The following is a 23,738-nucleotide window of genomic DNA, read 5'->3' on the forward strand; positions in this document are numbered from 1 at the left end:
CCAGTGGTGAGTGTAGTAGCGGTGAGTGTACTAGCGGTGAGTGTAGTGGTGAGTGTATCAATGGTGAGTGTACTAGTGGTGAGTGTAGTAGCGGTGAGTGTACTAGCGGTGAGTGTACCAGCGGTGAGTGCAGTGGTGAGTGTACCAGTCGTGAGTGTAGTGGTGAGTGTAGTAGCGGTGAGTGTACTAGCGGTGAGTGTATCAGTGGTGAGTGTACTAGTGGTGAGTGTACTAGTGGTGAGTGTAGTGGTGAGTGTACTAGTGGTGAGTGTACTAGTGGTGAGTGTAGTGGTGAGTGTACTAGCGATGAGTGTATCAGTGGTGAGTGTACTAGTGGTGAGTGTACCAGTGGTGAATGTACTAGTGGTGAGTGTACTAGTGGTGTGTAGTGGTGAGTGTAGTAGCGGTGAGTGTACTAGCGGTGAGTGTATCAGTGGTGAGTGTAGTAGCGGTGAGTCTAGTGGTGAGTGAATCAGTGGTGAGTGTACTAGTGGTGAGTGTACTAGTGGTCAGTGTAGTAGCGGTGAGTCTAGTGGTGAGTGTACTAGTGGTGAGTGTACTAGTGGTGAGTGTAGTAGCGGTGAGTGTGCCAGTGGTGAGTGTACCGGTGGTGAGTGTACCGGTGGTGAGTGTAGTGGTGGTGAGTGTAGTGGTGGTGAGCGTACCGGTGGTGAGTGTACTAGCGGTGAGTGTAGTGGTGAGTGTACTAGCGGTGAGAAGCACTGAGCATCAACGTCAACGCCAGAGCGGCGGGTGGCTCAACAATGAACGCGAGAGACGAACCTACCAAACTCTTTTATACCCCCATCACCACCAGCGTGGTCAACGTCTCGCTGAACACTTCCACGTTCGACAAACGCCCTCAGAGCGGACGCGCATCGCCTCGCCCGTCGCCTTGACGGTTACAAATCTGCCCCGAGGGCGTCGCGTGCTTAGAATAAGTGTGTCTCCCTCATCATCATCATTCTCCTCCTGTGTGTGTGTTGTGGTGTTGTTGTGTTTACCTCTGGTTCCCTGAGGGAGCCGACTGCGTCTAAAGCCCTCCTCTCCTTACTAGTCGCTCGAACGCGTCAGGTAACGAGGCGTCTTCGTCTTTATTATTATTCTTGTCATCGTCGTCGTCGTCAATCGCGCGTTAATTTTTGCCCGAGGAGATGATCGTGGATCCTAAAGGGGCTTGCGAGGTTGTCGCGGCGAACACGCGGAACTGACTACGTTGTTTTGTGTTGTTGTTGACGATTGTTGTTTGCATTGCCGGCTAGTGAGCGGTGTGAGGCGGTCTTTTGAGTGAGGTGAGGGGAGGCCTTCATCCAGCAGTGGATCGATCAAGGCCGGTGGTGATTGTCGAGATAAACGTATTGCTTAAAACAACCGCATCCCGCTTTTTTTAATTATCGCCCAACGCTCCACTGCTGCACGAAGGCCTTCCCCCAAGCCGTCGTTCATCAAGGCTTGTTTGACCATACTTCACCTTGTTGGTCATTTGCGTTGCTGGGGGGCCGGTGGTTAGTGACACCACGCCTGCGAGGCACACACCGGGAGGGTGGCTGGTGTGGCCGGAACCACGGCCGCGACAGCCCACGGTGTGTTGTACAGTACTCGTTTAAGGCCGAGTCGACGTAGTTGGAGGTCCCAGGACTGGGTCCGGCATCGAACTCCCGCACACTCCTCGGGACCAGGAGCGCGGTGTTGCTAACCGCTGCGCCACCGCTCCCTTCCCCAAGTTAATGAACTCATACCAATGTCACCCCTTTGTTTCTAAATCGTAAAAAAATGCACGCTGTTAACAAACACGTCGGTTTGATGGTACAAAGTAAGTCGTCACGTACGTGCATAATGCAGGGGTTTTTTTTTGGGGGGGGGGAGTTAGATCGCGTAAATATATAAATGTGTCGTTATACCCGCCACCACCCGACACAGACAACTGACGTAAACGGAACGTGCCAATTCGTCACTAGTACAGCACTGGTGTATAGTGTAGTGTATAGTAGTGTCGTGTATAGTGTAGTGTACTAGTACAGCAACACCGGTTTTGTGTTGTAGGGCCTTTTCACCATATTTCACCAATTGCTCGGATTTCTATCTGCTTAATTGCTCTACTCTATTCCCATTGCCATTGTAATTTTGATGACGCGTGTCCCTCATGGTTTTTTGAGTTCACATTCTAGTTAATCAGCATAAATTCACTTCCCGAAAGTATCACTTTCATTTTGTGGTTTTTTGTGCCGATACACCACGGACCCCCCTTGCAAACTAGCTGGGTATGCTCGCTAAACGGGATTTTCCACGTAAAAAAAATGAACATTGAATTGAACTTGATGCTGCTCAGTGCAGGTTAATGAATGGGGCTAGGCCATGACCTCTTAAAGTTATCACTCCCCATCGATGTTAGCCGTGGTTGGGAATCAGACTCGGGTCGTTAGGTTCGTAGCGCGGTGGGTTAACCAATACGCCATGAATCCTCCCCATGAATAGTAATAATACAGCAAAAAGGATAATCTGAACGCGTGTGCCATTTAAATGTCATCAATATCAGTCAAGATGCTGCAGAAAGCAATTCACGTAAACATGAAAAAAAGGAAATGTAGCAAAATAGAAAAAATAATGAAACCGCAAAAAAAAGTTGGACCACGTGTTCCCGTGATGCAATGCTCAACACAAGTACAGTGCCGCTAATGCCACCGCAAAATCCGTAATGCTCATGGGATTGGTGATGTGCAAAGTAGGCTATCCGCAATATACATTTTCACGATTATGGAGAAGACCCCGGGGCCGGGCCAGGATACGCTGGTGGGACTATGTCGCTCAGCTGGCCTGGGAATTCCTGGGAATTCCCGAGGAAGAGCTAGAGTCTTGTCGCCAGGCAAAGGGAGGTCTGGACCGCCCTACTCAACATGCTGCAGCCGTGACTCTCATCAGGACAAGCGGACTGAGAAACGAACGCCACGGACGATTATGAAGAGTCATTTCCACATTGAACGATTATCGCGGTGTTAGTTTCTCGGCCTGTTGCGATATTTCGTGATTATCATTCCTCTTTTCACGTTTCTAAAATATTCCGGCTCCCAAATAAGATATTTGATTTCGATTTAAAGCTTTCGTGACTGCAAGGATTCATCTTCTTTGGTTCTTTCGGTAAAGTCACGTAGAATGAGAATAAAATAATAAAATAAAACAATACAATTCTCATTCTGCGTGACTTTACCGAAAGAACCAAAGAAGAAGATATTTGATGTAATCGTGAACTATAATTAAAGCTATAAATAAATAGCTGCTGTCCATGAAATTAGCAGTCTGCAAATTATTTTTTGAAAGCATTGATATTCGTCATTGTCGTAGTTCAGCTAATTATTCTTATGTACCCGACAGCAAGTTTGTTCTAAATGTTATAGCTTGTAAAGATGTAATGATTATAAGGCAGGGTACTATTGAATAACCCGCAGTTAAAGAACCTTCACAAAACCCGTCTGTCCTGGAAGTACCGTAATGCATGAAAACAAAGTGCAGTAAAAATGTTAGGTGCAATTACAAAGTTGTGGGATGCTGATATCGCAATAAGCGTCATATCGTGTAATTCGATATATCGTGTAATTCGATTTCATATTGTATCGTGAAAAAATATATCGCGGCTACCCTATTCGTTTCCCATAACTTTGTAATTGTACGTAAAAAAAATTTATGTTGGTTTTCGCAGCTAACATTATTTTTCGTCTTGAAATCAAATAATTGTGTGCGTAATATAATCTGTATCATGCGGAAGTGTCCGTTCGTCACGCTCTGTATCTCACAAACGGTAGGTCGTACGATGGCAACATGAACACTAAAAGTTTCTCTTGGAGAGGAACATAGCTGCGGAATTGTCACCTTTCCTGATTAACTACATTTTGCTTCCGATATTTCGAAATATAATATCTAATACAAACCAATAGATGTAAAACATTTTTTCGGAAGAGTGATTTCACATTTTATTGGTAGATTGTGCCGAAGTTGGGTTCCCCATTTATTTATATTTAATCTCGTTCTGCATGGGCAAGGGCACGGTGATGGTGCTCGTTTCTTAATATTTCGCCGCCAATTAAAATATACAAAAATACAGAAAATTATCACGCTTTATCGATATATAGCATAATTTTGTTGGTCCCGACCCTGACACTTGTATATTTGGAGTTTTCATGTTCCCACCCTCTGTGGTCGTGTGGATTTTTCTCCGGGTCTTCCATTTTTTTCCTTCCACATTTAGGATCAACGCACGTTTAGAGTATTTGGCTGCTATGAATTTGCACACGATGAGCCACTTCGTTGCGCTATCGTGTGTGGCCAGGTTGCCTCTGAAAAAAGAGCTAATCGCCCTTTGGGCTTTACCCAGTAAAATAAAATGGTTTAGTTTTAATTTAGCCAAATTTCAAAAGATACCCACAAATTGCTACCTTAATGTACACCGCAGTGACACTTGGCAGAACCCTCTTAAATAAAAAAGACAGTTGTGAGACTCGGAGAGTCCCTCGTGGGTGCACGAGCGAAATTGTACAATTGTTTCCCGTGCCGGTTTCTGGTTGTGCAGTCGACTCGCCGGCACCATGGAGCCGCTGGGCACGCGGTCCAGCACCGTCGCTGTAGAGACGCTGGAGAAGTGGTGCCACGCTCGGCCCCAGCCGAGCGAGTCGGACGGCCCGCTGGCGGCCCTGCCACTCGGCACGGCCACCGCCGCCATCGCCCCCCACGCCCGGTGCCCCCCCTCGCCCTTCCCGTACCGAGATGACATCAACGGAAAGATCGCCCTATGGTATGATGCGCGAGTGCGTGCGCGTGTGCGTGGGGAGCGGTAGTGTAGCGGTTAGCGCGCTGCACTACGAACCTGGGGACTCGGTTTCGATTCCCGGTCACGGCAAACACCAGTGACGATTATCTGAACCGGTCCTGGGCTTCTTTTAGGTCGATTCAGCCTCACATGAGTACCTGGTGCGATGTGTAAACATCGCTGCTTGGGAGACAAAGGCGGCCGGGCGTGGTGTTGGCCACCCACCCCCTCGTGTGCCGTGCCGGCCTTTTAAGGTGCTCACTAACAGCACTTGCCCCTACAATCTGTTAAGGCTATATGGGGTATCTTTGTCTTTACCTTTGTGCGTGTGTGTTGCGCTGGCACGTACCCGGCGACTCGGATTTCGAATCCCGCTCACGGCAGACACCATCGGTGACGATTTTCTAAACCGGTCCCGGGCCTCCCCTCGGTCGACTCGGCCTCAAATGAGTACCTGGTGCTGTGTGTAGTAAACATCACCACTAGGGAGACAAAGGCGGCCGGGCGTGGTGCTGGCCTCCCATCGCCTCGTGTGCTGTTCCGGCTGTCACAGGTGTTCGCTAACAGCAGTCTGGCTATACGCGAAGTGCTGTGAGGTTGTTTTTAACTCCTTGTTGTCGTACGGTTATCGTAACCGGGGATCGCTGTTAGACTGAACTAGTTGGCACTAGATTCGCGGTCACGGCCATGAACAATGAGAGGTACTCGATGGGGTGTGCCGTGTTGCCGACCCTAGACGTGGCTGACGTTAGGCCATGGGTGACATGCGCACAAGACGAAAGTTTACCAGTGTGGACTTAATTTTAAGGTTGAAAAAAAAAACCCCAACAACATCTTGTTAACTTGCCCTGATCTCCTGGGTACTCATGTTGCCAAAACCCCATCGAGTCTTTTTATTAGTCTTTTTATTAGGCTGTCTCAACGCACACATACAACAAACACAATTACCGGTCTCATTTAATCAGGGGTTATTAAAAACCGGATAACGGGAATGTTGTTTATTTAGCCGCGTGGTATCACTGCTGCGTCAGTGACGACAATCGCTTTATTGCAATTAAATCATGATTTCCTCGACATTTTAAGCAGATATCGTTATGGGTCCATGTGACTGCTAATTTAAATCTGTTCCCAATTATAACGCGCTTAACATCATCATCATCATCATCACCGTCATTATCATCATCGCTGTTGTCCGTTACTGCCGAACTGTGCCTAAAACATTTATCATATGCAGGAGAACATTCCCTTAAGTGACGCTTTGAGGTCTATTTGAGTAGAACACATGGCACGTTTTATTGTGCCATAAATGTAAAGCCGTAAAGCTGCTAATGCATTCGCTGGCCAACTTAGACACAGACAATTGAGTTCATCCCAGACAACGGCAGCGTTGTTCGTAATTCTCACTCCAAAATTCTGCCCCTGCCACCGAACCGTAACGACCACCCGCCAGTTAAAAGCCACGAAAATAAATTTACAGCGTGTGTTTCCGCAAATGAAAACTTCTAGGACTGATAGTTATTTTATCGTGATGTCATCGACAAGAACTGATCATGCGGGCTAACTGCGAGCCCAACGTGACAGCAGGCAAGCTTAAGTAAGCGCTACGGTTGCACTGACGTGTTACGTGCGTCACGATATCAAGATCCACGAGAATCGTGCGGCACGTTTTCAGTCGCCACGGCGCTTGTGCCAGGCTAGGTGCACTTTGAGATCGCCGTGTGAGTTGTGACAGGCTCACTTGCCAGGAGTTCACGGGACAGACCCAGGTGTTATGAGTTGACCGACTGAAATGACTGCCAGGTGCACCGCTTGTGCACCTCACCATGATGTTAACTACCTCGCCAGGTATACAGGAGGTCGTCGGTTCGATCCCAACCCTGACGCCTGTACATTTGGAGTTTGCATGCCCTCCGGTTTTTCCCTTCACATTTAGAATCAATGTGCGTTTAGAGTATTTGGTTGCAATAAATTTCCACATGATGGTAAGTCACTTCGTTGAGCTATTTTTTTATGGCCAGGTCACCTCTGAAAATGAGCTATATAGCTCAAGTAGGCCTGACCTGGTAAAATATAAGTTTTTATTTTGAGACCCCTTCTTGAAAATGAGGAGGGAGATGTTCTGTGTTGTGATTCTCAACGGTCGGTGGTGGGACTCTCCTGTCCTCTGCGTGCTCATGGATTTCTTTGGAGAACCTTCATCTGGAAGGTGATTCGGTACAACTAGATAAAAATATGCCTTCCAGAAGACCACGCGTTCTCCCGAATCTCATGGGTGATGTGCTGTGACCTAAATGATCGGTAGCAAAAAGTTTGTCAAAAACACTCTGTGTGTGGCCTTAAAAGGAAACAAAATCTGTAATAGGCGGGCGTTTTGGACAACTGCTCTTTTTAAATTACGTAAATAGAGAGCCCTGAGAGGCAGTGTGGATGATAATAGTTGGAGACTGCACTTGGTTTACACCATGGTGCCTGATGAGAATTACGTAATTTTATATTTTCTGATTACCAGTTTTTTAAGTGGCGTATGAGTAGATACATTCTCTGTAAGCTTCATTCTACCTCAGACGCAACACAGATGAGTGTCACTTGTGTTGTACCACGTCACATCATGCATGCGTGTTTCGTTGCATAGTTTGCGAAAGTGGCATCCGGCAAAGTTTGCGACGTAAAATATATTTTTTGAAATTAATTTTTTTATATATTTTGAGACGACCCATCTCCGTGGCCTCACGCATGCAACAGGACAACATGTTTGCAGCAGGGGACAAAGTTGTAATTATTTTGAGTCATGTGAGAGCTCAAAGCAGGGGCTGGAGGACACTGGAATTGCCACACTGGCAATTACCACGGGTCACTAGCAGTGTTAATGTAGTATGCATTTATTTTTTTCGTAGTCTTACGGTAGTCGATGATAACTTGTGCTTGACACTGAAACCTACAAGAGCCTTGATGCTGCTCTGTGAGCCTCTCTGATTCTCACTGATCTCTTGAGAGAGCCTTAGTCTAGCTCTGAGCCTCAGTGGTTAGCACTGAACCTTATGAGAACTCTAATATGGCTCTGAGCCTTAGTGATTTAGCACTAAACTCTGTCAAAGCCTTAGTCTGACTCTTGAGCCTTAGGACTTAACACCTAACCCTATGGAAGCACTTAGTCTGGCTTTATGACCCTCTGAGCAGCAGTGCCAATTTAGTCAGATTTTTTCTTTAAGTAAGTCTTAGCTCTGGGTTTCTTTAATTATCCTCCTAGTCTGGTCCGCTGTAACAGTCCAACATGTGGCCAAGTATGTCGTTGCTAAATGTTGGTGTGAGAATGTAACTCGGTCTATCCTTTGTATATTCATATGGGACCAGTTTGCCATGCGTGGCGTGTTCCTCGGTGTGCTGCAGTCGCGAGTGTTGCCAATGAATCCTCTCGGCGCACGTCTTAGTTTGAGAGACTCGTTAAATTCGTCCCATCACAGTCGGTAGCCGCGCTCTGCTGCTCCCTTGATGGCCGGCGGTCGAGGCCATAGTCATCGTTGTCACAGTTCCCTTATTTAGCGAACGCTTTTGCACAGTTAAGAGCACCGGTGCAGTTGGTGATTTCCATCCACTCGCAGCCAGCGTTGACTACAATAAAACATGAAAGCAAACCCCGCCCGCTGAATTGACAAATACGTTTTGCCACTAAATTAAATGACAAAATTAACGCCGGTCGGTCGCTGCTCTCGGCTGTGTGTGTTTGTGCGACGGCCAATTAAAGTTTGTGCTCGTGGGCATGAACATTCATTCCCAGCTTGTGACCCGAGCGAGGGGCTTACTTTCCACACTTTCCACAAAGGCACCTTTTCATCCGCTCTGGATCAGAACAGAAAACCTGAAGCGGCGTTGAACGCGGTGTGAAAAATGAAAGTGACTCCCGTGAATAATGGTGCTTTTCTTCGTGCGGAAAAGCATTGGAATGGAGTTAAATAAGTGAAATGGATGGAATAAATGAAAGGAAAACAATACGTAACGTCATAATGTGCGATGTGAGGATTTTTTCAAAGCTAAGTGTGCCGCGTGTAAATAAATCAAACGCGAATATTTTGCATGGAATCATTTATTTTGTACTGGGGAAGTAATTTATTTTGGCCGGGCAATGTGTTTTTTTTTTTGCTGAGATGTTTGTACTTTCTTTTTTCGTGTATTCATGTGGATACTGTATATTGGAATTTTTTTGTAATGGAACAATTCAGCCTTTTCATTGCTTTTGGCCGCATCGTTGTTTCTTCTGGATTCAAACCTGTCTGTGAGCCAGGTGGAGGAGCGTCATCTTTATTAGGGAGCCGGAGTGTTTGTCCATCTGTCAGTCAGTCCAACCTTGGCCTGAGAAATCCGTAAAAACTGCTAATTCTCACGCGATTAAATATCCACTGTTTCGTTGCTTGCCTATCGATGATTGGACTGCGTTAGGGCGTATTTTCGCTGCTCGCCACACATATATAGATATTTATTTTTACCTTTTTACCAGGTTTGGCCCACTGGAGCTATACAGCTCTTTTTCAGAAGTGACCTGGCCGCAAATGATAGCTCAACAAAGTGGCTTATCATCATGTGGAAATTTATAGCAGCCAAATCCTCTTAAACGCTTGTTGATTCTAAATGTGGAGGGAAAAAAACGGACGACCCGGATACAAATTTCTGTCACCACGGGGAGAACATGCAAGCTCCAAATATACAGGCGTCGGGGTCGACCATGCGAGGTAGTTAACATCTCGCCACCGCGGTGCATGCAGTCGACAATGAAACCTCTCGGAACCGGAATTTGTCGTAAGCAAAGCAGTTGCCTTGGAGATCCGCTTTCCCCACTACCTGCTGTGCACGTGACTTTGCTCCGTGGGTGATGGAGCATTCTGTCCCTCCACTCAGAAACTGTGGAATTATTTGCCCAAGGCCATCGGAGACTCGCGTAGTGGTATTTTTTATAAACGCGTGTAAAAACTGATTTTTATTCATTGACCTCTTTAAAATAATTTATTTGTTTCCATTTTCTTTTTTGGTGAATAATTTTATTTTGTTTTGCGTTGTGGAGTGCTGACAGCGAGGTGCTATACAAAATAATATAATTTATATTTTAAATACTTTTAAATAAACCAAAACAACTCCGAATGGCACACCATTATCTTGTTCCATGAGTGCCCAATGGTACAGGTCTATGCTAATCATCTAAACATCTGTGAAAAAGAGCTTCATAGCTCATCGGATTCCTCCAGTCTAAATAAAGACTGAATTCCGATTCTAATCACGTGTAGTAAATTAAAGACGTGCCTGTCAACGCTAGGAATTGTAAGAGCCCATTGTTCTATCCCTGACCATTGTAATAAATCCAAGGAGAAGCTGCAATCTTGGAATCTTCTTCTTCCTTGTGCTGCCACCACAGTCGTGCGTTTATCCAGCGTCAGGCTCATGATGATGCTATGGCCAGTAGTGGATAGACCATGGCTGATGGCGATACGCCCAGGTATCTCTAAATCAGCATGTGCCTGCTCGCCCTTAAAGCTTTGCACAGCTAGCAGAAAAGTAAAACAAAACCCAATCAAATAATCACATGGAAACAAATGCGTACGTTTTAGCAGTAATGAAGCGTCGTTTCATTGCGAGCAGGTGGGCAGTCGGATGCTCTTATTCATTTATACACATGGATCAACATACAAGGGTGGGATTTTTTTTTGGCGTCGTTGAGATGCTTTTGCGTCACGCATTTCGTCCATTTGTTTAACGAGCTCCCGTCTCCGTGTCCTCTGAGCATTAGTCATTTCCCCGGGACCTTACACGATGGTCGGTGGTAAAGGTGCAGCCCTGACATTGCGAGCTCACGCCAGTGCTGGTGGAAGGGCGTCCACTGGAAAAAAAAAATCTCTCGAGAGGGCCCCTCTTGAGTTATTTGGTCAACTCTTTCACACTGGCCAGATGTTCTTGGAAGAAGTACCCACGTTTTGTACCACAACAGGACAACCTACCAGTCGGCTGATGTAGCGAATCCATTTATACTGCTGGGTGGACAGAGGCCGGGGGGTTTTCAGAAACTTGCAACTGCCGTGCCGGAAGATGGAATCGAACCGGTAAACTATTTAACAATTTTCTATTTTACCAGGTAAAGGCCCACTGAGCTATGTAGCTCCTTTGCAGAAGGGACCTGTTCACAAATGATAGCTCACCGAAGTGGCTTATTGTGTGGAAATTTAGAGCAGCCAAATACTCTAAACGCGTGACGTTGTTTCTGAATGTGGAGGGAAAAACCGGAGGACCCTGAGAAAAATCCACACGGCCACGGAGAGAAGAGCATACATACTCGAAATATACAGGCGTCAGGGCAGGATCGAACCGACGACCTCCTGTATAGCAGGCGAGGTAGTTAACATCTTGCCGCTGGAACCGGTGGCCTGGGATGGCAAGTTCGTCGTTACACCATGGCAACATTCCAAAAACAATAAAACAAGCTACAGTGATGATAATATATATTTTTTCTCCAAACAATTTTTGTTTTGCTTGGCAGATGATTGAGAATCATCGTTATTTAAAATCCTATGGATTTTTGTTGTTCTTCTTGTTTAGCGGCGGCTAATCGGTCGAACCGACGGGACGTCGCGTGTGCGCAGTGGAAATGTACGCCCCCGCCGTCGACCTATGGCGGATGTGTTACAATTACGCGGTTGTGTTACAATTACGCGGTTGACCTATGCTCGGTGTCTTGTATAATTATGCACAGCCGCAGTCCCGTTTAACTTGCAGGTGGCCATTCGAGCGGAGGGGGGGGGGGTTGAACCCCCCCTCTCCCCCCCCCCCGAATGAGAGAGGGATTTGCCCCAAAATGCTACGCGTTCATGACCTGTGCTTCCCTCGCGGACGTTTGTTTGCTTGGGTCTTGAACAACTGCAAAAATAAATTGCAGGTAGCCTGCGGACAGAACCTTTAGAAACCGCTTGAAATTAGAGGGAGGAGACGCCAATATAAATGGGCAAATAATAATTGCAGTGCTGCCATCAGTCTCTCGGTATTTTTTTGTTGCCAACGTTTGTGTCTCTCACCCATGTGTCGTGGCAGGTACCACTCTTCGGTTAAAATGTTGTTACGTGCCGTGTGTTTTGTTGTTGTTATTATTTCTTGTCCTCCCTTGGATTTTTTTTTTTAAACCGCCTAGTTTGTTTTGAACATGTTGTTTTAACTGTGGCTCATTTGGCATTCATTGAGTGACAAAATGATGGACGGCCTCAAAACAGTTATATTCCCGACCGACCTATCTTTCATCGGTGGTGCATGATATTTGAACCTATCTTGGGTCTCCTCTAGGTCGACTCGGCCTGTACAATGGGTACCTGCTGCAGTGTTGCAAACATCACCGTGGTAACAAAAGCAGGTGAGCGTTGTGGTGCTCGCCACACCACCCCATCGTGCGCCGTGCCGTCCGTTATAGGCGCTCGCTAACAACACTTGCCCCGACAGACTATGGAGGTTGCACGGGCAATCTTTGCCGATACTTGTGTATTACAATATGTCTCAGGAGCTAAATGCCAATGTCTTGGTCTGTTGGCCGCAGAGGAGAGGGCTTCAGGAGAGTATTCATGTAGTCTTGCTGTTCCTCCTATTGAAGGAGGGCAGGCGACAGTGGGTATCTGCGGGGTCCAAAATTTAGGTTGCGCGGCCGCAATCGCGCGTCTGTGGCTTGTCTAATTTCCCATTCATTAAGGAGATTCGGCGGGAATTTGGCCTGCTGTTGACGTTTTCATGCGGCTGATGGTTACACCAGTGGTGAGCGAGTTGGTGGGAGAGCGAGTGAGTTAATGGATCCAACCGGTGTCTTCGAGGTGTCGGAATGTCACGCAAGCCAGGAGTTGTGGTGTGTGACGTGTGTCTCTCGAATGAGGCGTTTATTCTGGACTTCCGCATCCAGGCGGTCTCGCCACCTTCTCGCGATGCCACCCCACCCGCCGCGCGTTTTCACGTCGCCTCAAGCTTGACTAACGGCGTCATCCGGGGCGGCAGTACGGACGCCGTTAATTTGAATGTGCTTCTGTTCTCGTATTCGTTTGCGCGCGCGCGAGCGAGCAGGAAGGGCGACGTGGCGCACCTGAACTGCAACGCCATCGTGTGCCCCAACAACGAGCACCTCAACGACAAGAACGCCGTCAGCGACAGCGTGCACACGCTCGCCGGGCCGCAGCTGCACGACGAGCTGCGCAAGCTGAACGGTCGGTACCCTCGGGGCCGCGTGGCTCGCTCACGGTTTCGTATTCCCCACCCCCCCCCCCCCCCCCCCACCAGTTCGTGCCACGGTGTGGTATGGCGCGGGGTAACAACGCCACGCACCGATTTGCGTGGTCGCGGAGGACGTCGGAAAGAAGCCTCCCTTGCGTCGTTCGAGGCGAGGATGTCGGTTGGTTGGTGCTGTGTGCGCCGCCACCCTCGTCGTCCAAATGTTACCGACATCGATCGTTCGCACCACGGATTAGGTGCCGAGTCGCTTTGTGCCACACAGGGTTAGCCGCCACTGGGGTCGCCCTTTTACATTTTTCAGATGAGATGTTGATGTACGCAAAGTGATCGTGAGACGCCAAGGCGTCATTAGCGGTCTATCAAAAACTAATTATTATTACTTCATAGTCATACCACACCCCCCCCTGCCACTCCCAATGAAAGACAACTCAAAGTGTTCTTTAGCAGCCTAGCCAAGGGGACCCCCGGTGGCAGCTGTCCCTATTTGGCACAAAGCAAACGCAGTTTCCGGGGCCTGCATGTTGGCCATTGGTCTGAAAGCAGCACATGGCCTACTCATTCTCAGATAACGTTGTATGCATTCTAGTGATGTCACTGCAGTGAGATTGTGGTCATTTTTTTCATTTTTTGCATACGTGCATGCATGTACGGATGTACGCACGTACGTATGCATTACCACAGTGATGTCACTGTAGTGCTATGGCAGTATGCTTGAATGCCGCTTTAAAGTATTTTATTCGCATTAATTAAGCTTTGTACTCTTAGTCGGACAACCCAGGGCACACAGCCTGAGTACATACAGTATCTACAGCATGAGTAAAGCTGTTTGTTTTGGATTTTAAAATGTCAGAGAGCTGCGGTCCAGTTGGGTCGGACGTATGCACTGCGAACATCTCTTGCGTTGCTCTTCTGCCAGCTCGGTTGACCCCGGTCTGTGGCCTATTACTTCCACATGTTCCAAAGGAAACTTGATTTTATGCAGGTGTAGTAACTGACTCAGATACACTGAGAGTAGGAGGCACTCTCTGTATTAACAGCCTTGACAGTTCACACTTTTAGCAACTACGGTTCCCAGTCAGGACAGCTGGCAGACGACCTGACTGACGATGCCGAGATGGTGAAGACGGTGACGAAGACCCCAGCTGCACGACGGGATCCCACTCCAAACGACAGCCCCAAGGTCCCCTCCCGGGGCCCCTCTTATACTGCCAGCGTGGCCTGGCTCCGTCCTGGCCACGCCCTGCCCACGCCCCCCCTTCTGGAACCGACTAGCAGGTTCTCGATGTGCCCCTTCCGTAACCTTTCACCTACATCCCTCTCTCTGGTCTATCACGTGACCTGCTGTCAGTCAGGGCTGCTGTAATTGCAGATCCCCTTCCTGCCAGCAACAAGCAACTATGCTGCTAAGTGACCGATTCTATGTCACTACACAGGTATAACAATTCCGAATGTCACGCTGTTTGTGGATCTTGACCCCTGCGTGAGTGCAGGCTTAGCAGAATTAGGGAAACGGGATGTACCTGGAGGCTAAATAAGCTCGTCTCACCAGCCAAGCTTGGAATACTAGTCATAATGATGCCTTTAATTTGTCTAGGTCATGCTTAACTGAGCCTACTTATGTTGGAATGTTTGGCCAATACATTTCTTTAGAAGTGCTTTTTGTGTTTTGTTTATTGTCCTTGCCCCGCACCTCTGATTAGCAGGGTTGATTATGTACGGTGCGAAAGAAGTTCAACATGCATGCAATAATATCTATGAGGTGGCTGTCCCATGTGGGGTTGTGGGTTGAACCGTGCGTTGTTCGGCGTGATGTCTGACGTTCACGCCACGTCCTGGGAGCTTCTTGAGGAGCTGAATTGAATGATATAATTTGGCCAATTTTGGAATGTTATATTGGTCTCTCCAATAGGAGTCTCTCTCCCATGGGAGTGTCTCTCCGATTGGAGGTTCGTGGTGGTGAGATGTTAACTCCCTAGCCTGGTATACAGGAGGTTGGGGGTTCAATCCCGACCCTGACGCCTGTATACAGTGAGGGAAAAAAGTATTTGATCCCCTGCTGTTTTTGTACGTTTGCCCACTGACAAAGAAATGATCAGTCTATAATTTGAATGGTAAGTTTATTTGAACTGTCAATCTCCCTCGGCCTGGGGCTCCATGCAAGATATCAACTCGTGGAGTTGCAATGATCATGAGAACGGTGAGGAATCAGCCAAGAACTACACGGGAGGATCTTGTCAATGATCTCAAGGCAGCTGGGACCATAGTCACCAAGAAAACAATTGGTAAAACACTACGCCGTGAAGGACTGAAATCCTGCAGCGCCCACAAGGTCCCCCTGCTCAAGAAAGCACATATACATGCCCGTCTGAAGTTTGCCAATTAACATCTGAATGATTCAGAGGACAACTGGGTGAAAGTGTTGTGGTCAGATGAGACCAAAATGGAGCTCTTTGGTATCAACTCAACTCGCCGTGTTTGGAGGAGGAGGAATGCTGCCTATGACCCTAAGAACACCATCCCCACCGTTAAACATGGAGGTGGAAACATTATGCTTTGGGGGTGTTTTTTTGCTAAGGGGACAGGACAACTTCACCGCATCAAAGGGACGATGGATGGGGCCATGTACCGTCAAATCTTGGATGAGAACCTCCTTCCCTCAGCCAGGGCATTGAAAATGGGTCGTGGATGGGTATTCCAGCATGACAATGACCCAAAACACACGGCCAAGGCAACAAAGGAGTGGCTCAAGAAGAAGCACATTAAGGTCCTGGAGTGGCCTAGCCAGTCTCCAGACCTTAATCCCATAGAAAATCTGTGGAGGGAGCTGAAGGTTCGAGTTGCCAAACGCCAGCCTCGAAACCTTAATGACTTGGAGAAGATCTGCAAAGAGGAGTGGGACAAAATCCCTCCTGAGATGTGTGCAAACCTGGTGGCCAACTACAAGAAACGTCTGACCTCTGTGATTGCCAACAAGGGTTTTGCCACCAAGTACTAAGTCATGTTTTGCAGAGGGGTCAAATACTTATTTCCCTCATTGAAATGGATTACTCCCACCTCTTCAAAGATGTCTGGCCAGTGTGGAAGACTAGGCCAAGATCCCCTCCCATCAGGGCTCTCTACAGATATTTTTGAGGATGGCCGATCTGCCAGCGGTGGTATGAGCACAGAACTGCAGGGCTTGCACCTCTACCAGTGCAGGTGACATGCGTGCACGTCACCCGTCCCCCGCCCCCATTCCGCCGCAGTCCGAAGAGGTGCTAACATTCATCGTAATGTTCAAAATAAAAATGTTCAAATCCTTGATTCGAATCGTGATCCCCGCCCCGCACCCCCACCAGAATTGTGAGAATGTATCCAGTCGCTGATTTGAACTGTTCCAGTCACAGTAGAATGCCAACGTTCACTAATGTTATTTTGGCAACAAAGCTGACAATAATAGCCGAGTACGTAAACTAATGGGTAATGCAAAAGACTGCTTTACATTTAAACTTTGGCAAAAGCGGTCTCCTTATGAAAAATGTGCATTCAACTAGCTTCTGCACAGACAGGTCAAGATGGAAAAGGCTGGACCGAAACACATGGCAAGCCTTAGTCCAGCAAAGAACACAGATTTTCCTATCACAAGGAAAACCTTAGTTTGTTTTGAAATTTAAGTATTAAACATAGACAACTGCTGGATAGTAGCGTTAACAACAATGCGTTTTATTTATTTTGAAAATCCTCACCGAATCTCAAAACGTTTTTTTTGTAACCATTGGGAACGGATTGTGATTTACAGTCATTTCCATTTAAAATCAGATTTTTCACAGAGCCCATAAAAGTTGGTTCAGAATTTAATTTGCGTGCATTCCAGCCGTGTGCGCCCACCATAACCAGCACGATTCGACACATATGCCGTGAGCCTAAGACTATTTTCTTCCTTTTCCCTCTATTTCTTAGTCTTTGTGTAGCCAATTATATCCCGATTATGCCACCACGGTGCCATCTCACGGGATGAAGAATCGATTCAAAACTCTCGTGGAGTACCGCAAGCACAATGCAAAAATAACAGAAGTAATTTTGAAATTTCCTCAAGTTACCTCTCATCCGGTCACTTTCCAACCTGCCCAGCCACATGGTAATGTTTGTTAGTGATCATTCTCCGAACTGGCACTTAGCGAAATGAAAACTCATTTTTGAAAACGGATTTCTTTAGAACTGCTTTTTGTGTTTAGTTTGTTGACCTTCCCCCACACCTCCGATTAGCACGGTTGGCTCCGTACGGTGCGAAATAAGTTCTATATACATGCATAAAAAATGATGGGGGTTTTTTTTGTCCAGAGTGATTGGTGACCGGGCTGAGACCCCCAACTCCGTACGCTTGAGAACCCAGTTTAATCACGGGTGGGCGAAACTCTGATTCGAACCGAGCATCGAAGCTGTGCCAGCACTGATGCATCGTTGTGCGTGCTCTCTGCCTACCGCCAGACGAGACGTACGCATGCACGTACGGTGAACGTCTTTCGCACCGTGCATAGAAAAACCGCGCAAAACGGAGGTTCTGACCTCTTCCTTCCCCCTCGGCATATATCGGCCAACCCTTGACAAAGCCCCTCAGCGGTGAACAGTTCGAAGGAGCGCACTGAATTACCACCCAAGAGCAATTAAGCCACAGCCTCCCATTGAACCCATTCACTTAAGGCAACCCAGGATTAAAATATATATATTAATCCACTGTTGTTTGGCATGGATTTCGTGCAGTTAAAACACTCGCCGGCTGAGGCTCAAAATGTGAGCGCATTAGCTCTGCCCCCTTACAGTGAGGGGAAAAAAGTATTTGATCCCCTGCTGATTTTGTACGTTTTCTCACTGACAAAGAAATTACCAGTCTATAATTTTAATGGTAGGTTTATTTGAAGGTGGCCAACTACAAGAAACGTCTGACCTTTGTGATTGCCAACAAGGGTTTTGCCACCAAGTACTAAGTTATGTTTTGCAGAGGGGTTGAATACTTATTTCCCTTATTAAAATGCAAATCAATTTATAACATTTTTGACATGCGTTTTTCTGGATTTTTTAATTGTTTTTCTGTCTCTCACTGTTCAAATAAACCTACCATTAAAATTATAGACTAATCATTTCTTTGTCAGTGGGAAAACGTACAAAATCAGCAGGGGATCAAATACTTTTTTCCCTCACTGTATTTGGAGTTTTCCTGCTCTCCCCGTGGTTGCTTGGATTTTTATCCGAGTCCTCTGTTTTTTTTTCCCTCCACGTTTAGAAACGTGCGTATAAAGTATTTGGCTGGTATAATTTCCACGTGATAAGGCACTTCGTTGAGCGATCATTTGTGGCCAGGTCGCTTTTGAATGAGAGCTGTATGGCTCAGTGGGCCTTACCTGGTAAAATAAAAATAGTTTAGTTTAAATTCGAGTTGTACCACGTGTTTCACTCTGGGTGCTGGGAGCACCTTTCCCCCCCTGCACCGTCTCCCCTTCATCAACCCACACTGACTGGCGTAGTGAAGTATGGTCAAACAACTCCCGTGATGAAGTACACGGCGTGGCAAGGCTTTCGTCCAGCACTGGATAGACGAACGAACGAAAGACATGCTATTATTATTCTCATTGCAAAATGACGTAGCGTTATGATTTGTTTAGTTTGCGGAGTGAGCGGTGGTGGCAGCGGCAGCGGCGTACTGTGAACCCAACGACCTGGTGTTTATTCACGACCAGCGAGCGATACCCGAACCAGCGCTTGCGAATGCAAATTTGACTCAGATTTTATTCACATGCCCAGCCGGTTCCGTTTTCTCGCTGCTCTTGTTCGGCGAGTGCCAGTGTGCTTCGAGAACGGCTCACTTGTTGAGCTGACAGCATTGCTTCTTGTAGACGGAAGGATAAACAGATGCTGCGATGATTCAGAGAGAGCATTGGTTGTGCAACATTGGTTGAGCATTTCCCCCGCCCCCCATCTCCCCTGATGAATCGTCAAAATTAAGTTTCCTCTGCGGTGTTTTCTGGTTATACCGCCGTGTGTAATCCTGCTCGATGTCCGACGGTTCGCTCCACATGCTGGGGAGCTTCTTCAGTGACTGAGGAAAAAAAAATAAACGTCGGACATTGTGCCAAACGACACTCGACCGAGACGAATGACAGTGATTGTTTTTTTTTATAGGTAAGACCCACTAGCTCTTCTTCAGAAGCGACCTGGTTATCACAAATGATAGCTCAACGAAGTGGTTTATCACGTGGAAATGTATAGCAGCCAAATACTCTAAACGTGTGTTGATTACAAAAGTGGAGGGAAAAACAGGGGGACCCAGATAAAAATCCATGCGACCATGGGGAGAGAGACGTGCAAACTCCAAATATACAGGCGTCAGCGTCGGGATCGAAACCATGAACCTCCTGTATACCAGGTGAGGTAGTTAACATCTCGCCACCGTGGCACCCCGCAATCAGTTAGTATTACGTTCCTGCAAAAATCATGCCATGACCACAACCAATGTTCCCATCAAAATGTGGAATTACGGCTAAATAGAACACGCATAATTGAAATAGTATAAACGAGTTATTTTTCATTTTTATGTATGAACATCGCCACTAGGGAGACAAAGGTGGTCGGGCTTGGTGTTGCCCCCCCCCCACCACCCCCTTTGTGTGTTGTGCCGGCCTTAATCGGGGCTCGCTAACAGCACTTGCCCCAACAGTCTGTTCATGGCTATACGGAGGATTTTTTTAGTTTTTTTTGTGTGTTTCCAGCAACGCGGCCTGCAAAATCGATTACATGCAAACGGTTTCACCTGTGCCTATTCACCTTCGAAAGGCGACATGGGGTACGAGTCACTGGCAGTACCGTGTCTGGGCGGCAGGGTGGCGCAGTGGTCACGCTCTTGTCTCGCAGAAAGTCGCCCCCCCCCCCCGGGTTCGATTCGCGACTCGGGTGCCTTGTACATGGAGTTTGTTCGTTCCTCCACCCCCACCCCCCCCCCCCCACGTGTTCTGCATTGGTTTCTTCCGCAGTCTGCATTTTTACTCGCGTAGCTAACCGACAGCGTTCAATGCGACTGGAATTGGCCAAACATCCTTGCGCAGAAACAGATTGCCTTGCAAGTTACTCATTTGGGATTGTACACCGCAGCAACATTGGTCTCCCCTACTGCGACACAAACCTGGCAGGACCCTCCTGAAAGAGAGTCTTGTGACTCGGCGAGGGCTTTTCTCTATAAACAATGATTCCAATAGTAAACTTACAAATTCATCCGAGGTGTCGCCAAACCCCTGTCTCTCACCCAGTGATTAAGAAAGTGCAAAACCCCACGTTGAATATGTCAAACGCTGTCGCCGCTCGTACCCTAGCCCCTCTGCGATTCAACTCCAGAATCGATCGTTCACTCTTTTTGTTGTTGTTCTTGTTTTTGCCCGACCCCGTTTGTATTGATCTTCATCGCCCCCACCGCAGCATTTCCTTCCAACGTTGCATTCGCCAACATCGGGGTGGGACCATTCACACTCTTCCCCCCAACCCCGTTCGACGATTTGGCGAATGGACGTCATGTATTTTGAACTTCTCTACATTTCAGTACGTCGTACGCGCTTCGCAGAACGTGAACTTCCGGGGATTTTCAATCCACTGCTGCATGACAAGCCTTGCCATCCTTGCCCCATGCCACGTCAGCCGTGGGAGTTGTCTGATCGCACTTAGGCACGTTGGCCGGTGGGCGTTTGTGAACGTGGGAGGCATAGCTTCTGGGGTCGCATGATGATAATAATAGTGATTTACATTTGCGAGGCGTGTTTCATCCGTGGAAAATAAACAGGACCAGGATAAATGGCCAGAACTAGGAAGTAAAGGTCACTTTAAAGAGGTAAGTTTGCAAGACTTAAATAGCTCTAACAACTCTTGTCTTATTATCAAAGGCAAAGTGTTGTTCCATACTCCTGGAGCTGGGCAGTGGCAAAAGCTCCATCAGCCTTGGAACAGAGCTTTGACCTCGGGAGTCCTTAGCAGAAGGTGATCCGAAGAGTTCATGGACATCGTTGGAGAGTCAACACCGATTAGTTCCTGCAAATCTTGTGGGGCGAACCCATTGAGAGCCTGGTAGGTCAGTAGTACAGCACAACGATGTAATTTTCTGCACTTGTCCTCTGCCTTGTACGCAGCATTGTGGCCTACAGCCTTGTAACGACCTGCCGGTACAGTACGGTCACCCATCCATGCACGGTTCAGGCTCAATCCTGCTTAGCTTCAGAGATCTGATGAGATGGGGACCGCATTATATGCAGCCCCGCGGCCACACGGCACCCCAATTGGCTGGGGACTTTTAAAAATATGCGGGTATTGGTCACACTCTCGGCCCCGCTGTTAAGGCACCTTGCATGTAAATACTTGGTTTTGTGGTTTTGGTGGAGGTCACAGTCTCGTGGAATGCCAGTGCTTCAAGTCGTGTGTGTTTGTTCATGTGGCTATTTGTGCGGTTGTGCGCGTAAGAAGTCGGGCGCCTGTCTCCCAAATGTGAAGCTTTAGTAGAGCTGGCATTGGGCCCAAGGGTTCATGCATCCAGCGAGAGTGGCAAGGCCAAAGAGCAGCCCTGCAATTCCTTGCTCACGCCACTCCTGGCAGAAGGACCTCCACTCCTCTTCCACGCTGGACAGATGTCTAGGAAGAGATTGCAGTACCCACACTTTACCCCACTGCGCGTGACCTGCCTATCAGCTCACTGTGGTACAATCATGTTGCTGGGTGGATAGAGTGGGTAGGGGAATAAGCTCTCTGATGCCTTTTCATTTTGTACCGCCTGTTGTTCCGACGTTTTGCTCCACGTGCCCGGAGAGGAACTGAAAAGAGCAGCTCATATTCTACCTTTGTTAACAATCGTTCAGTTCCTGAAGATGCTCCCCAGCATTTGTAGTGGAACGTCGGACAATGGGCCGAACAACACGCATTACAAACGCGGCGCACACACCTATGGCCCTTTTATAACTTGCTCATTGTTACAGCCGCGCCAGGAGACGGAATCGAACTGGCGATCTTTGGATTGTGGACCCAGTGCGCTTACCATTATTACACCGTCACAGCATCCCTATTAATGTCAGTGTGTCTATGTAAATCATCTGGCCGCACCGTGGAGTTCAATAGTGCTGATCATCATTATCTCTTGTTGCTCGAAGCGAATGGGGGTTAAGCTCGGGCTAATGTTAACGACACGCTGCCAGAAGTTGTGTTTTATCTGGAAAATATAACACGCTGGCCAGTGTTGAGTGTGCACATGTTTCTAGCTGCGTAAAAAACAACTTCTTCCATCATTTTTTACACTCCCTCTTTCTAAACAAAACGTTGACACTGATTAACTCCGCAGACATCTGGCCGTGCACCACGGTTCTCGCACGCCTCTCACATCTTTACACTTTGGTAAAACGCGGCACGCGCCCAACTAAAGTACTTTTTCTCTCCAGCGTGCGCTGCGAACCAGCCAGGGTTTGTCTGCTGCTGCTCCTCCTCCTCCTGAAGAGTTATGAGTATATCCTCCCAGATGGTGTTGTGCTCTGCATACAGCCAAAGGCCCTTGTCTAAAGTGTCAAACGTTTCCCCATTTAATCTTGCACGTTCCAAGCAAACCCTCAAATCATCTCGCTTTTGGACGGTTCCTCTTTTGACGGGCCGTTTCAGAACACGTGTGATATATTTATCATTGTTATTATTATTATTATAACTTGCCATGTTTCAATTCCCACAAAGTACTGCCAAACCGTCACGCACAGTGCCGTGTGCGGACATCAGAAGGGAACCGGGGCGTGTGAGTTTTCTTCCCATGCCGCGGGGGTTGAACCGTGGGGTCTGGATCGTCCAGGGTCTGTGCCCTTAGGGTTCGGATCGTTTTGGTTCAGATCGTTTGGTTCAGGATTGTTTGGGTTCCTGAGTCATTGCGGTGTGGGTCGTTAGGATTCAGGATCGTTATGGTCAGAACCGTTAGGGTTTTGTTTCATTGGGGTCTGTGTAGTTTTGGTTCAGGATTGTTTGGTTCGTGATCGTTAGGGTCTGGATTGTTAGGGTGTGGATCATTTGGGTTTGGATTATTAGCCGGTGCCCCCAGATGAATTTGAGGCACCCGTATAGCTCCCTTGTTTTTTAGTTTATTTTTTCCACGTTTGTATGGTTTTAGGTACGACCTGTTTTACACGTAGGCTTTCGCGTTCAATATTTTGATTCATAATCGGTTTCTTTGTTGGTTAGATCGCCGTGCAGGTATAATGTCCATTTTTTTTTTTTACGACAGCCCTCCACCATCCGACCAAAAGCCAATCAAATAAAATGCACAAGTTGATTTGGTTTTTCAGCAAACCGGAGAATTGTTCAAAACTAAGCAAAAATTAAATGAACTAAAACTAAACACATTTTTTCTTTTACCAGGTAGGGCCCACTCAGATATACAGCTCTTTTTCAGAAGCGACCTGGCCACAGATAATAGCTAAACAAAGTGGCTTAGCGTGTGAAAATTTACAGCAGCCAACTGTTCTTAAGCGTATGTTTCTAAATGTGGAGGGAAAAAAACGGAGGACCCGGAGAAAAATCCACGCCACCACTGGGAGAACACGCAAACTCTAGATATACAGGCGTCAGGGTCGGGATCGAACCCACGATCTCCTGCATACCAGGCGACGCAGATAACATCTCTCCACTGTTACACCCAACAAATTACATTGGATGTAATTGCCGGTGAAAC

General features: G+C 47.4%; 1 protein-coding gene across 3 annotated transcripts in view; it reads left to right on the plus strand.

The window, feature by feature from the left end:
• Positions 1-931: 931 nt before the first annotated feature.
• Positions 932-23,738, plus strand: part of GDAP2 (ganglioside induced differentiation associated protein 2) — a 121,882-nt gene continuing 99,075 nt past the window's right edge. For 2 of the 3 annotated variants that reach the window (XM_032973587.2, XM_076074943.1), the window contains exons 1-3: positions 932-1,074; positions 4,562-4,783; positions 12,869-13,008. In XM_032973587.2, coding sequence (XP_032829478.2) covers positions 4,578-4,783; positions 12,869-13,008 — 346 coding nt within the window. In that variant the 5' untranslated portion in view covers positions 932-1,074; positions 4,562-4,577. Of the gene's footprint in view, positions 1,185-4,561; positions 4,784-12,868; positions 13,009-23,738 lie in introns of all 3 variants that reach the window. The other variant, XM_076074942.1, reaches the window with a different exon arrangement.

This window comes from Petromyzon marinus, chromosome 51 (assembly GCF_048934315.1).
Source record: "Petromyzon marinus isolate PM22_M1 ecotype Great Lakes invasive population chromosome 51, UKy_Petmar_22M1.pri1.0, whole genome shotgun sequence".
NCBI lineage: Eukaryota > Metazoa > Chordata > Hyperoartia > Petromyzontiformes > Petromyzontidae > Petromyzon > Petromyzon marinus.